The sequence below is a fragment of the Caenorhabditis elegans genome, chromosome II (genome assembly GCF_000002985.6).
Source record: "Caenorhabditis elegans chromosome II".
Lineage (NCBI taxonomy): Eukaryota > Metazoa > Nematoda > Chromadorea > Rhabditida > Rhabditidae > Caenorhabditis > Caenorhabditis elegans.
Window position 1 is genome coordinate 4,846,210 of NC_003280.10, and position 13,167 is coordinate 4,859,376.

The 13,167-nt window shown below is 34.8% G+C and overlaps 3 protein-coding genes across 4 annotated transcripts; all 3 read left to right on the top strand.

The window, feature by feature from the left end:
- The first annotated feature begins 3,975 nt into the window (after positions 1–3,975).
- Positions 3,976–5,452, top strand: nssp-16 (Neuropeptide-Like Protein). Of its 2 annotated transcripts, none has more exons than NM_001267163.3 (3): positions 3,976–4,122; positions 4,638–4,814; positions 5,020–5,452. In NM_001267163.3, the coding sequence occupies exons 1-3, from the start codon at positions 4,003–4,005 to the stop codon at positions 5,089–5,091; spliced, it is 369 nt and encodes a 122-aa protein (NP_001254092.1). In that variant the 5' UTR covers positions 3,976–4,002; the 3' UTR covers positions 5,092–5,452. The 2 variants fall into 2 exon arrangements, with proteins under 2 accessions (NP_001254092.1, NP_001254093.1); NM_001267164.2 differs by having other exon boundaries at positions 5,027–5,442.
- Positions 5,453–5,846: 394 nt separating this feature from the next.
- dnj-9 (J domain-containing protein) lies at positions 5,847–11,590 on the top strand. The gene is made up of 7 exons (NM_062471.7): positions 5,847–5,955; positions 6,004–6,534; positions 6,582–6,723; positions 6,951–7,711; positions 8,072–8,201; positions 8,255–8,316; positions 11,232–11,590. The coding sequence occupies exons 1-6, from the start codon at positions 5,848–5,850 to the stop codon at positions 8,275–8,277; spliced, it is 1,695 nt and encodes a 564-aa protein (NP_494872.2). The 5' UTR covers position 5,847; the 3' UTR covers positions 8,278–8,316; positions 11,232–11,590.
- Positions 11,591–11,713: 123 nt separating this feature from the next.
- F11G11.5 (Membrane protein BRI3) lies at positions 11,714–12,943 on the top strand. Its single transcript, NM_001381402.1, has 4 exons — positions 11,714–11,768; positions 11,861–12,212; positions 12,314–12,435; positions 12,486–12,943. The coding sequence occupies exons 1-4, from the start codon at positions 11,724–11,726 to the stop codon at positions 12,636–12,638; spliced, it is 672 nt and encodes a 223-aa protein (NP_001367752.1). The 5' UTR covers positions 11,714–11,723; the 3' UTR covers positions 12,639–12,943.
- Positions 12,944–13,167: the final 224 nt, after the last annotated feature.

Consider the following 13,167-nt stretch of genomic DNA (forward strand, 5'->3'; position numbering starts at 1 on the left):
TTTGAGATGTTGACCTAGCGCTTACAAAGGAATATGCAAAGTTTCAAAAGTGCAAATTTTTGGTTTAATGATTTTACCTACCTAAATTAATGTGCTCTATAGGGCAAAAAGTTCGGGAGCATTTTTTGCGGAAAAATAACGTTAGGCAGGCACGTAGGCTGACAAGCTTTAAGTAGGCATGCGAACCGAAACTAAGCCAATAAATGGGCGGAGAAAATTCTTTGGAAAATTGCGTTAATTCTATTCAAAATATTTGTACTTAAAGCTTTTCGAAATTGAGTTCAAAATTATATTAAAGCTCTGAATTCTCAAACGAAGTTTTTCTAGAGTTAGATTTCCCGAATTTTCTCTATTAATATTGCACCTCGTTCTGCAACTTTGACAGCTTACATATATTATAGTTGTTTGTTAAACATTTTTCTTTCGTTTTTTAGTTAATTAATCATTTATATCTTTAGAATAAACCAAGGTACATATAACCTTTCAAAGTTAACTAGTGGGTTGCAATACTATTCATGAAAATACGGTATAACGTTCAAAATCGAATCATGATCATGATAGCTCTACAGAAGCTCATTTTGAAGTCTTACGTCAAAAATAGAACACTGAACTTTTTGAGAATGTTCTAGCAAACAGCTCAAACCAATGGCTCGGAGATGCCCTCATTAGGTTTTAAGTCATAAAATTTCGTTCAGTCTACCCTATTCTCACTTTTGACCTCTAAATTTTGAAACGAAAAACATCTGGAAGAAACCAAGAAACTCCGCCTCCCTCCATCTTTTTTTCCACACTTACTTGTAGGTATAAAGAGTGGAACCCATCTGAATGAGTTAACAATTCCTCCTTCCAAACATCATCAATATTTGTTCTGAATTTTAGATGTACATAAATTTTTGTGTCCCAAGTTTTTCTGTGCTCCGAGAAGGTTGCTCTCCGCTGTCCACCCACCCACCACCATGTGAGAAGAAAGGCTAGTGCATTCTTTTATTTTTTTGCAGAGGCATTCTATTTCGTCATCTACTCTGACCTAATGGGCACTCTACTACTTCACCATCTCTCATCCCGAAGTTTTCTGGTGTCGAACTTTTTTGACGTCACCGCATAGTTGTCTAGTAGTAAAAAATGACCAGTGAGTCTGGAATTTTAGTTGTTGGCTTCTAGACATCTATTTCAAAGCCACTGTGTATAGTAGTTTGTATTCATATTTTAGACAATTGAAAATCTCAGTTTTTGGATTTGGAATTCTAAAAAATAATATTTCTATTGAACAATCGATTAATAATTAAATCCAATTAAAATTTGACTTTTTCATCTACCGTCTTTAACTGTTCATGCCTGCCTGCCTACTGCATATCCTCTGCAACTTTTGGGGATGGCATAAGACAGGTGTAGGCCGCCTGGTAGGCATACAAATATCTTGGGGTCTACACATAATTTCCAATCAAAAGTTTATAAGTCTAATGATTTTAAACTGATTTTTAAGTTTAACTACAGTAATCCTACAGTAGCCCAAAAAACAGCAATATTTGCCAAAAACATGTGCCTTTAAGTTATCTGGCTCTATTTTAACAGCTTATATCTCGGTTGTCTCTGGTTTTACAGAAAAGTTGCCAACTAACAAAATATGTCTTAAACATTTTTCAACATTTTTACAGTTGAACATGTTTTAATAAAACTTAAGACAACTGTGATATAAGCCATCAAAGAAGGCGCCGCTCAGCCACCTCCACACTCGCCTTTCTCCTGCCTCACGCTTCTAAAGAAATGGGCATTATTGAGAAAAAATCATTGATTAAACATTGCCTAATTTTCCAATTTTTGAATGCTTAATTTAAACAATTTCTCTAAATAATGCAAAAAGGCTTTAAAAACATTCACATGTTCCATAATTTCAGTTAGTAGATATCATAATGTATTCGTGTTCAGAAACAAATCTCTGGTGATCTCATTAGTAGTGTGCTAACAAAAAAGAAAAAAAACCAGGTGATTTCAAATACAACACCTCCGTTTTACAAAATGTTCTCAACTCAACTTTCATTTTGCTGCTGCTGATGCTCTGCACTCCTAATCTGATTTGAGCCCTTGATGAGACTGAGGGAGGTTCGTTTAAATTAGGAAACAACACAACAATTGTCTGAAAAGAGAATGCGTCATAGTTTGTGATAGCATCGTGATGAGTAGGTTCAAGTGAGGTAAGCGGCGTCATTTACGTCTAGAGTTGACTATATATTGTTTATGAGAGCACCAGTTGTTATCCAAATATAGGGCGGGATCTCATGAGATCTATTTCTCATGAAATTCAAATAGAGTTTAATCCCGAGAACTTTATCATTTCCTAGACTATTGTAAGGTTTCACGAAATTTCGTAAAATTCGGATATTTTGATTTCTTCTACAGGAAAATATAAATGTTCAGTTTTCAACTTTGCCATTCCGCATTTTTTTTTTATTTTTGCGACTTTCTTCGTATTGTCAAGATTTACTTTTTTTTATATATAAAAAAGCTCTACCATAAATTCTTTCGATTACTGTAATCTATGATAAAAGTTGTAGAAAATTAGAAAAATGCAATTATCAACTTTTCGGTAGCTCTTTTTATTAATTTTCTCTTTTTTCACATAAAAATTATTTTATTTCAAGCCTGCTTATGTATTGATCCCAAATAAAATTTAGTAAATTGAATCAAGGTATACTTCCCAAGTATATTAAAATCTACTGCCATAGTCTGAAGTCATTACGTCAAAGTTATTATTGCCAACTAAATTTGACTCTAATTTGATTTTTCATAAATTGGAACTAAAGTATTTATTCTCTTCACTACAAATATTGTGTTTATTTTTCTTATTTCAAAAACATTTGCATCTGCACCCGATTTTTGAAAATCTTTGAAATCCGAAATCTCTTTCGAGACATAACACTTGAATGCATTTCTACCTACCTACCCAATCCTACCTATTTTCAGATCATTTCCCTCTTCTTTTCTTCATCTATGTCCAAGAACATATTCCTTTGCCCCAATGCACTTTGACATTTTATCTTTCCGCCCATACTCTCCCTCTCTCTCTAAAAATAGCTAATCCGCTTTTCCACTGCTTCTCGCCCCTATTTTTGGAAGCTGAGCTGAACGTTGATCTTCTCTTGGCCCACCCAAAAGATTTTGTACGGATTCATGACATGGAAGTGTTAAAATTTCGAAAATCCTACAATTTCCTATTATACAGCAACAACTATCGGGTCTCGACACGACAATTTTTGTGAAAAAAAGGAAAAGGTGTACGCCTTTTAAGAGTACTGTAGTTTCCAACTGATGCGGAATATTCATCAACTTTTCATAGATTTTTGATAAAAAAAATTCGAGTGCAACATATGGATTTAAACAAATCGTGAGAAAATCTATGAAAATTCCGCATTGACGAAAACTGGAATTTACAGTACTCTTTAAAGGCACACACCCTTTCGTATTTAACACAACTTTGTCGTGTTAAAACCGGGTGCCATATTTTGGAGATAAAATGCAAAATTTTCAATTGAACACCTTCACTCCAAATCACATCAAAAATCGAAATGAAACGAAATGAAATGGCGTTGGAGGTGGCTAATCATGCTTAAGTAATTCGTGTATTCTGCTCTATTTTTGCTGCTCCGTCGTGCTCTCATTCCAAAGACCCCAGGCGTAATTTACTTCCGGTCCGTCGCCGTCATCTCCACCCGACATGATGTATTCCCCCCTCTCCGAAACTCCTTATCAAGTTATGGTAGATTGAATAATTAGATCAGAAGTCTATATATCTCCCAAAAGAAACGATGTGTTGTTTTGAAGAACAACTCTTTCAATGTTTTCAATACTGTTTCGAACGACGTCATTAGTTTCAGAAAACATCTGCAAACGAAGCTCCTCCTCCTTCTAGACAATCATCTCTGTTTCTCTCTTTATTCTTTTTTTTTAAATCAGATTTCTCATCTGAAACATAAATATTTTCAGGTAAATCACAAGTGTGTTCAAATGAGCAACACTTATAATCACTTCGTGTTTCGATTTCTCTTTATCGTATTACTGCTCACACAATTCATAGCCTCCAGTCCCATGATGGTAGTGAGGAGAGTACCTACACCTTATTATCAGGTCAGTTGATCAAATTCTTATGATCTAAACATTTGTTTAATTTATGACTTTTAAATTATATCAAAAATATGTTAAGTGACATAAATTATGGATTTCAAGAAGTAAAAACTCTAGAAAATTACTTTCGTGGATATATAAATTAAAGCGTAATCGCGCTCCAACGCAAAAATGAAAACGATCCGCCCTCATAATTTGGGTCTCGTTAGGTAAAAGTTTTCAGGTTTTTTTTTGTATTGTTAAAAATATTCTCCGTTGTTTCTGAATAATAATTTTTATGTCAAAATTTATGTAATAAATGCTTTTTTTACAACGGAGAACATCACAAAAAATGCCCCAAAGCGGGTGAAATCGGCAAAACTAATTGAAAACATTTAAATTTACGGTTTTGCGCCAAATACCTAACGAGACCCATGGTTCGGGGGCGGAGCGTTTTACCGTGGAGCAAGCTTGAGCATCGCTTTCAAAATGGGGTCCACATATAATTTGAGATAAATTTTAAAATATTTATTTTTCAGACAATACAAAAATTAGAACGAATGATTGATAATGAACAAGTATTGAGAAGATATCGAAAGAGCATACCCGATGGTTATTTCGACGAGTTCTCAGTTCTCACTGATGTACTGGACAGGCAACGACGGGGTCAACCGATTTCTGATTATACCGACGAGTTTAGTGCAGATCCTTTCGAGGTTAGTGTGAACTTTGAGCATCGTAGCGTCAGAATTCATCTGCACAAAATGGTTTCACCTGTTCATGTGGGAAATCGTCAAAAATCATGAATAAATGCCAGCTGTCGGGTAGACTGAACTTGTGCAATACCACGTGATAAATGGCAGAAATTCTTAACACAAAAACTAGAGAGATCACGAAGTAATCTGATTAATTAATATTTAGATTTCAGTTTCCCCTCCGATCGATCAAGCAGAAAGGGAAACAATGACACCTGTTCCAGCTGCTTCACGGTAGTCTTCAATTCTTCAGTAACATCTTCTGAACCATCAACACGTCATTCTAGCGTAATCCCTTCTGTATCTCCTCTTGATCTTATCGCCAACGCCCCCTCACCTTACATTCCACCAACATCTCGCCAACCAACCAAACAACAAAACAACAATCCTTATTTATTATTATTATTATGTTTTTTTTTTGAATTCCAACAAGAATTGAATAATTTGATATTACCTTGTTGATTGTGATCTATTCTTATTTTAAGATCTCTCCGTATATGCCACACAGTGCCCTTTACGCCTGGATAAATTGGATTTTGCATTAAATTGTGAATTGAAATGAACAAACCGCATCATGCAATAAACACATATCTTTTGTTTTTTATGTGGAAGACTGGAAAATCTATGGAAAAGTAAAAATACAGTATAAAAAAATGCAGTATAAAACTACAGTAGTTCGACCAAAACTGCCAATTTCTTGATATTGAAAAACTCGTGTTCAAACTCCCGCTGAAAATCAAGAAACGCGCAAGGGGTTATGCTGGCGCTTTTTCAGTGCGGGTTGGCGCAATTGCCGATCAATTGTTTTTTTTTGAAACTGTCATGCAAAAAAAATGTTTTCGTTTGTTTTTTAATGTCTGAAGTTCGAAATTTGATTTAATTTTTAAGAGTGCACTCAAATATTGATGTTTTTATTAATTATTTTGTGTCAAAAGTATTTTCCCTTAAATTGCATCAGTGATATCAAATTTCTAAAAATTAAAAAAATTACAGGATGTCCATGTCCTCAAGTTCTTCTATATGTGGCGATGAAGACGGAGATTTGCTACTCGATGAAGAGGAGGAAATCGATTTTTACGCAATTCTGAATGTTCCGAAAGATGTATTTAAATTGTAATTTTGAAAAAAACCGTAACCTATTATTTTCCAGGCGACAGATGATGAAATTATCAAAGCATACAGAAAGCGATGTCTCATGTTCCATCCTGATAGATTTGTCGATAATGACGAGAAGAAGGACGCTGAACGAGTTTTTGTGAAACTTCGGAGAGCTCATGAAGTCTTGCTGGATCCAAAGCAACGAGCAATATACGATGCTCTTGGAGTTCAAGGCCTTGACACACAGGGATGGGAGTTGGTTTCAAGATCTGCTAATCCAGAAAACATCCGGAAGGAATATGAATTCCTACAACGTCTGAAAGATCGAGAATTGATGCTCCAACGAGTTCATCCAACGAGTGCTTTTATGATAAAAACGACAATCGCTGGAATGTTTCAAGAAAACGATGAAGATAGATATCCTCCTCAATTATTAGGAATTTCACTATCTCAATCTGTTGATTGTGCATTTACTGGTGTTGATCGTTTCGGTCTTTCGGGGAGAGTTAAAACTGGAAATGGACGTGGAGATGGAAGTGTTTCAGCTGTTTGGAAACGAGTAGCTGGAAGTTATAATCTAGAGGTACGATGATACAATGAAGTTTATAATGATACAAATGTTTACTTCAGAACACTATTTCACTATCCGCCGAGTCTGTTTCATTGACATGTCGTGCCGCTCGAAATGTTTTCACCAGAGCTGCAGTGATCGTACAGCCGCAGTTGCAATATAATATGCTTCACGAAGCAATTATTCCATCTATTGCCATGAGTATGTTAAATAGAATTAAAAAGGTGTATTCTGAAAAAGACCGCCTATTTACTGATTCTTCAATTTTCTGCAAGATTCCATGTTCATGATTTTTGTACAAATTTGCAAGAAATAAAATGTACATAATTTTTTAAACTCTCAATTTTGCACAATAATTCTCCAAAAAATATTCGAAAAATTAATGAAATTAGCATTTTTCCGAAAAAAAAAACTTTAATAACTTGCAGTTTACTCAATGCGGTTGCACACTCGATGGCAAGGAAGTATTGTACTGAACATCTCCCCAATTGCAAATGCTCTTACAACTACAATGGTCCATACAGAGAATAATCATGCGAAGGCTGTAGGAAGTCTGACGTTATCTCCAATTAATTCGAATGTTCGTCTAGTTTACTACATTCGGAAGCCGGAAAATGATTCAATAACCGAAATGTCTGTTCAATTGACAACATATGGTGTCAATCCAGCTATAAGCATGGATCGTAGATTGTCGAGATATTCAAGAATATCATGCTCATTCCATTTCTCATTCCCATCATGTTTATTGTATACGAAATTCAAATTAAAAGCTGGACAATCAACTTTTGACTGGCAAATTGTGCTCTGTGATGACAAAGAAGCTCTTTCAAGAAGTGTACTGTATGGAGTCGCAATTCCATATTTCTCATTCCAACTTGCTAAAGTGATCTTCCGTCCATGGTGGGAAAAGTTTAAATCAATGTTTGAGGATAATTCTCGTGAACAAGAAGTTGATGTTGCTAAAAAAGAAGAAGCCGCGAATATTGTGAGTTTAATGAGGGCAACTGCTGAAAGAATTAAACGAGATGAAGAATCAAAACAAGGAGTTATCATTGAAAGTGCAAAATATGGACAATGTGATGTTAGTGGAACAAGAGCTTATCCATTGGCTGGAGAACGAACGATTGACGTCACAGTTCCACTTCAAGCTATGGTCAATGACAGTCAATTGAGAGTTTATACCGTTAAGGTAAGCAATACATTTTCTTAAAGCCTCTTCGTAAAATCGAAAAATCAAAGAACAAAAATTTTCGATTTTCTGAGAAATTGAAAAAATCAAAAAAAAAATTTAGAAAATTGACCATAAAAATTTGTTTCTCAAATCTAGTTTAAGTTGATGAAAAACAACAAGAAAAAAAAATTTGTATGAAAAGAAGGAAAATAACCAAAATTTTAAGCTTTTTTTCCAAAAATGGTTTTTTTTTTCAAAATATCGGAAAAACGAAAAACCGGCATCTTCGCTTAGTTTATCAAAAAACTAAATCTTTACTCTACAAATGTTTTATGAAAATTTCAAAAATTTCCACTACTAAAATCTAATCATTTTCAGAGTCAACTACCAGGATTCTACGATCCATGCCCCGGAGAGCCCAAAATGCTCACAGTCCGCTACATTTTCCGTGGAGAAGAGCATTCTTGCACGGTTGCCGACGAAATGCCGTTGATGCTCCCGCTTAGAGGTGAATAGATCAAAAATTGATTAAGAAGTCAGCATTTTTGTTTATTTTTACAGCTCACCGCCTGTCCAGCGAATAAACGTAAACATTGCGATGGTTTGGAGTGAGTCAGTCAGCGGTAAGTTTTTTTTTGCATGTGAACGTGATTGTGGAGCTGATCTTTGCTAACAAAATTCAAAAAATTCTCTAATGTCTAATTTATCCAAAAATTCGTCAGAACTTTGCGGTGTCTACATAATTTTTTGAAAACTATTTGGATCTCACAAGTTTCTGAACATCATCAAAATTAAGCTCAAAAAGAACTCAAAAAAACACAAAAAGTTGCGTTTTTTTTTGGCTATCAGTTTTATAGAAAAAAAAAACTTCAATTAAAAATCTTCACCGTTCCGAAATCTTTACTCGTAAAACGGCCGTCACCCTGACAGATCATTAATGTATTCCACACGATTGTAGTAGAGATGATGAGAAATAGAGAAAAAGAGAGCGCACCCACGTTCACTTTCCTTGTTATTCCTCGATTTTCGAAACGAAATAGTTACGAAACATTTGAATGTTCTAGAATTTAAAACGAAGATTTGTCACACTTTCTGCCTTGTTTTCAGCTGTTCGATTTTTGTTTTTATAACTAAATGTCAGTGCCTTGTTCACCATTTATTCCATCTAGTTTTCTGCAAACTACTCTTCACTTTCTTAAGTTTGTCCCCCCGCTCTTGAACATTTGTTTTAGAAGTATTAAAAAAACACCTGCGGCTAAAATCAATAAACTATCTGGTAACAGCTGACGCCCCCAACGCCCGTTTCACTCGACTTTAGAGACAGTTTTCGATAGAGAACGATTCAATAATTGGTTCGCGAGGCAACAATCGGGTCAACTGTAGTGACGTAATTCTCTTCACCTCCACTACTTCTCAACATTGTCCAGACCAAAAATTTTTTGATTTTTCGCGAAAAATACGGGTCTCGACACGCTTTTTTCAATCGAATTTTCATAGATTTCCGTTAAAAACATATTTACTTGAAAAACTACAAAACAATTAAAAACTTTGCAAATCTTGCAAAAACTGTAAAATTCTTTAAAATTCCACCAGAACGAAAGTTTAGTACTACAGTACTAAAATTTAAAAACAATTTCGTGTCGGGACCGAGTACCGCATTTCTGGCGCAAATTTTCGCGTATGGGTAATAATATTTCGTCTTCTCATCGTTGACAGATTTTACATTTTTTCGTCTTCTTCTTTTTTCTCTATCTTCTCTCGTTTTCCTTCCATTTCCGCCCGGAAGTTGCACTCTGATTTGCTCATTTTTCTCTATTTTCTCTAGAATGTTTCTATCTTGTGTTCGTCTCGATCCTAACGAGCAAGAATGACGAATGTTTTAGCTGTTCATAAATCGATTTGATTAAAGTTTTGGATATATTGTTGAAAAATAACTAATTCAATGATTTTTGAGTAGCGACAATGCTTTTATTAGCTCAATGATTAATATTCCAGATACAATTTGCAATATCATAAAAGTTGAAAATTTTATACTGATTATTCGTAAGAATTTCATTGAAAATTTAATGAGTCACATTTTCGTCTCCCTCTGCCAATTTCTTTGACTATTGTATCACTAAACCGGTTGTCGTCCTCTTCTTGAAGTCGCCATGGTTGTTGTATTCTACTACACAACGTCTTCTTTTTTCTTTCTGTTTCGGTCTGACGTCTCCAGGGATAAATTCTAAAACATTAATACATGTGTTTTGTTTTTTTTTTAAAGATTTTTCAATTTTCTTAGTTATTTACTGTCCCCCACAAACTATTTTCGCCTAGAATATTTCTCATTGTGTTATCAGAACATGTTCTAGAACAATACCTGAAATATTGCGAAATATTAAAAAGAAAAAAGATCTCGTGGTCAGACACGGGACAAATGTATTTCATATGGCATAATCTTCTTTTGATTTTCCCCTATTGAGATTAGAAAACGCGCGAGACTAGAGATCCATATCTCACATTCAATTGAAAACAAACGAAGCAGACGCTTCTTGTGTTTGAGATTGTTCACATTGATATTAGCTTTTTTGCAAAAAATAGTTAATTTTCAGAAATTCCAATCACAGAAAGCTCTGAATTTTCTTTCTGCTATTACCTTTTACGTCAAAAATACGGTACCCGGTCTCGACACGACAAAAAAACTGAAAATTCTAAAAAAAAAACTTTCGAATTTCCATCAATTTTTCATTTTTTTTTTGATTAAAATAATAATTTTAACAAATCGCGAGAAACATTATAGAAAATCGATTAAAATTCCACAACAACAAAAATTTGAAATTACAGTAATCTTATCAGTTTGCATATAACAAAATTGTCGTGTCGAGACCCGGTACCGTACTTTTGGCGCACAAAAGCCGCAATATTCCGCGTATGGGTAATAATATTATTGATAGTAGGATATTTTCGCTTACTATTTTTTAATTTAAAATTAAAATAGTCACTTTGTCTCTAATTTCAAGTGTCAGAGGCAAATCGACGTTTTTATTGTTGAAATCTATAGAAAACGAGAAATTTTTTTTTGCCAAAATAGGTATTTTCTGTCAAGTTATAAAACTTACATCCTACAAAAGCTAAAAACTGCTTGGCTTTTTTTTTATCAATCAAATCTGTTCCTCTCGAAATTATCCAGATAGTTGAACTACAGTAACCCAGATTATTCAATTGTGATAATTTTGATTATTTAACATTCATCGGTGGTATCCCTGGCTCTTTTGAATAAAATGTCACTGTTGCATGTTGAAATTATCATATTAATATAGAGTGCTGGGACACACCGACCACAGCAGCAAACACTGTTTCAAACGATTTTTCTCTCATCGTCTCCTCTTCCATTCACTCTCTCGTCAATTCAGTCTCTGTCTCATTCGTTGGCCAGTGTTATCATATTATCATTTTGTCCGCGCTGAATACATTTTTATCACAAAGTGAACCCTCCATTACCACCACTCACTGTGTTTTTTAGGAAAAAATCGATAAAAACAAAGATTTATTTTTTCAGAAGAAAAACATCGTCTGCAACCAAGGGAAATCATCTCCAACGCCAAATCTTGTTTTTTTTTTTTGTATTTGAACAGATTTCTTTAAATAGCCCGTTTTTTTGTTTGATTTGTTCTTTTTTTTATGTCTTTCTCATAATTTGTTTCTCCTTCTGCCTTTTTTAAAAAAATTAAATGTAATCAGAATGCTCAATTTTTCTATTTTTGTTTCTCAGTGTTTTGCTCAAATCCCAGTACAGTCGACTCTTCTTTTCTTCTTGGTTATTTATATTTGACAACGTGTTTTCTTCTTTTCTTAATATTTCATTAGGATTCGCTTTTTCATTAGATTAGGCTATATTTATAGATAAAGACCACAAAAAATAATAAGATCTTTTATAAAATTGAACTCTTCTCGGAATATTGGTTATTTTCCAATCGTTGCATTCATTTTTCATTTGTAAAATTATTCTCGAGATTTTCACTCAAACGCTCACGTTTTCAGATTTCTAGAAATGACCGGTCATCAGGATCCAGTTAAGCAGCCTCTTCCAGACAGTGTGAGTTTTTTTTTTGATTAAAAAGCCATTTGAACTTGAATTATATTTTCTCGAGTTCTATACATTAAAAATAATTCAAAATAAAATTTCAGCCTCCAACTGACGAAGGAATGTCAAGCTCATCAGCTCAGCCATCGGCTCCATCAGCTCCCGAGCAACAGCCAACATCGCCGTCTCGTCCACCTCCACCGGCTGGATTTGTCTATCCCAGCACAGACATTCAAAACTCTTCAGAAGTTCATGTCAGCGCTCCAGTTCCAGCAGGACCACCACCACCGCATGCTTCTGCTGGACCAGCTCCTACTATGAGTTCCTACGATATGCCACCACCATCCTATCAGGCTGCCATGTCATATCCAGCTGCACCGACGTACGGTGGATCGACTGATCCTAAATATCACAATGGAGGGCAACCGCCGATCTACTACCAGCCACCACAGATTAGTAAGTTTTAATAAATCTTTGAAGCTCGGAAAGCAACAAATAACTTTTAATTTCAAACAATAACAAATAAGTAATCCGTTTTTTATATTAAACATTTTCAGCACAAACGCGTCTCCCACAACCGGCCGCAATTGAGCAGATCGTTCGAGCAGTTCGTATTCAAAATCCTGCTGGAAGTAATGTCATAGTTCATGTTCAACCTGGAGCACCATGCCGTCGTTGTGTAAGCTTTGATTAAATCTTTATTCAATCAATCAATTAAAAAACTTTCAGACCGTTGGAGTGATCACTCGTCAAACTGATATGTGCTGTCTTCTATGTCTGATTATGCTCACAATCTTCACATTCCCATTTGGATTGATCTTCTTGTGCTGTGTCCCGTGTACCGTTCAAAATCGATGCACTCACTGTAATCGACTCGCTTAAGAAGAAATTTCAATTTATATTTTATCCGCTGTAGTATTATTATTTCCCCCTTCCTACCAAGTAGACATATTAACTGTTCCATACCATAATCAAAAATTGTAAAATTAGTGAACTGTACTGGTCACGAGTGTGTTTTTGTGTTACCGTTTTATGTTTAGTATTTTATGCAACGAAGTCAGTTCAGATACTGAATTCATCACTCTTCCTCCCCCTTTTCCCTCGAAGCCTTATTCCAAAACCCATTCAGATTATGCGTGTCGCTGTGAATATCATTGAAACAATTGAAATAAAGATATTACCGATTATCTAGAAGTTTGATATGAGTTCTCCAAAAGAAAAGTACCAGGTCTCGCATCGACAGATTTCATTAATTCCGAAAAAACGTGCGCCTTTGTGGAGTACTGTAGTTACGGAATTATTTCGATTTTTCCTGGTTTTTCGCCAGTTTCTTAAAAATTTATTGTTTTTGTAAATATATTTTTCAAAGAAACGGGTGAAAGTTTATGGAACATAAATAAAATCCTACAAC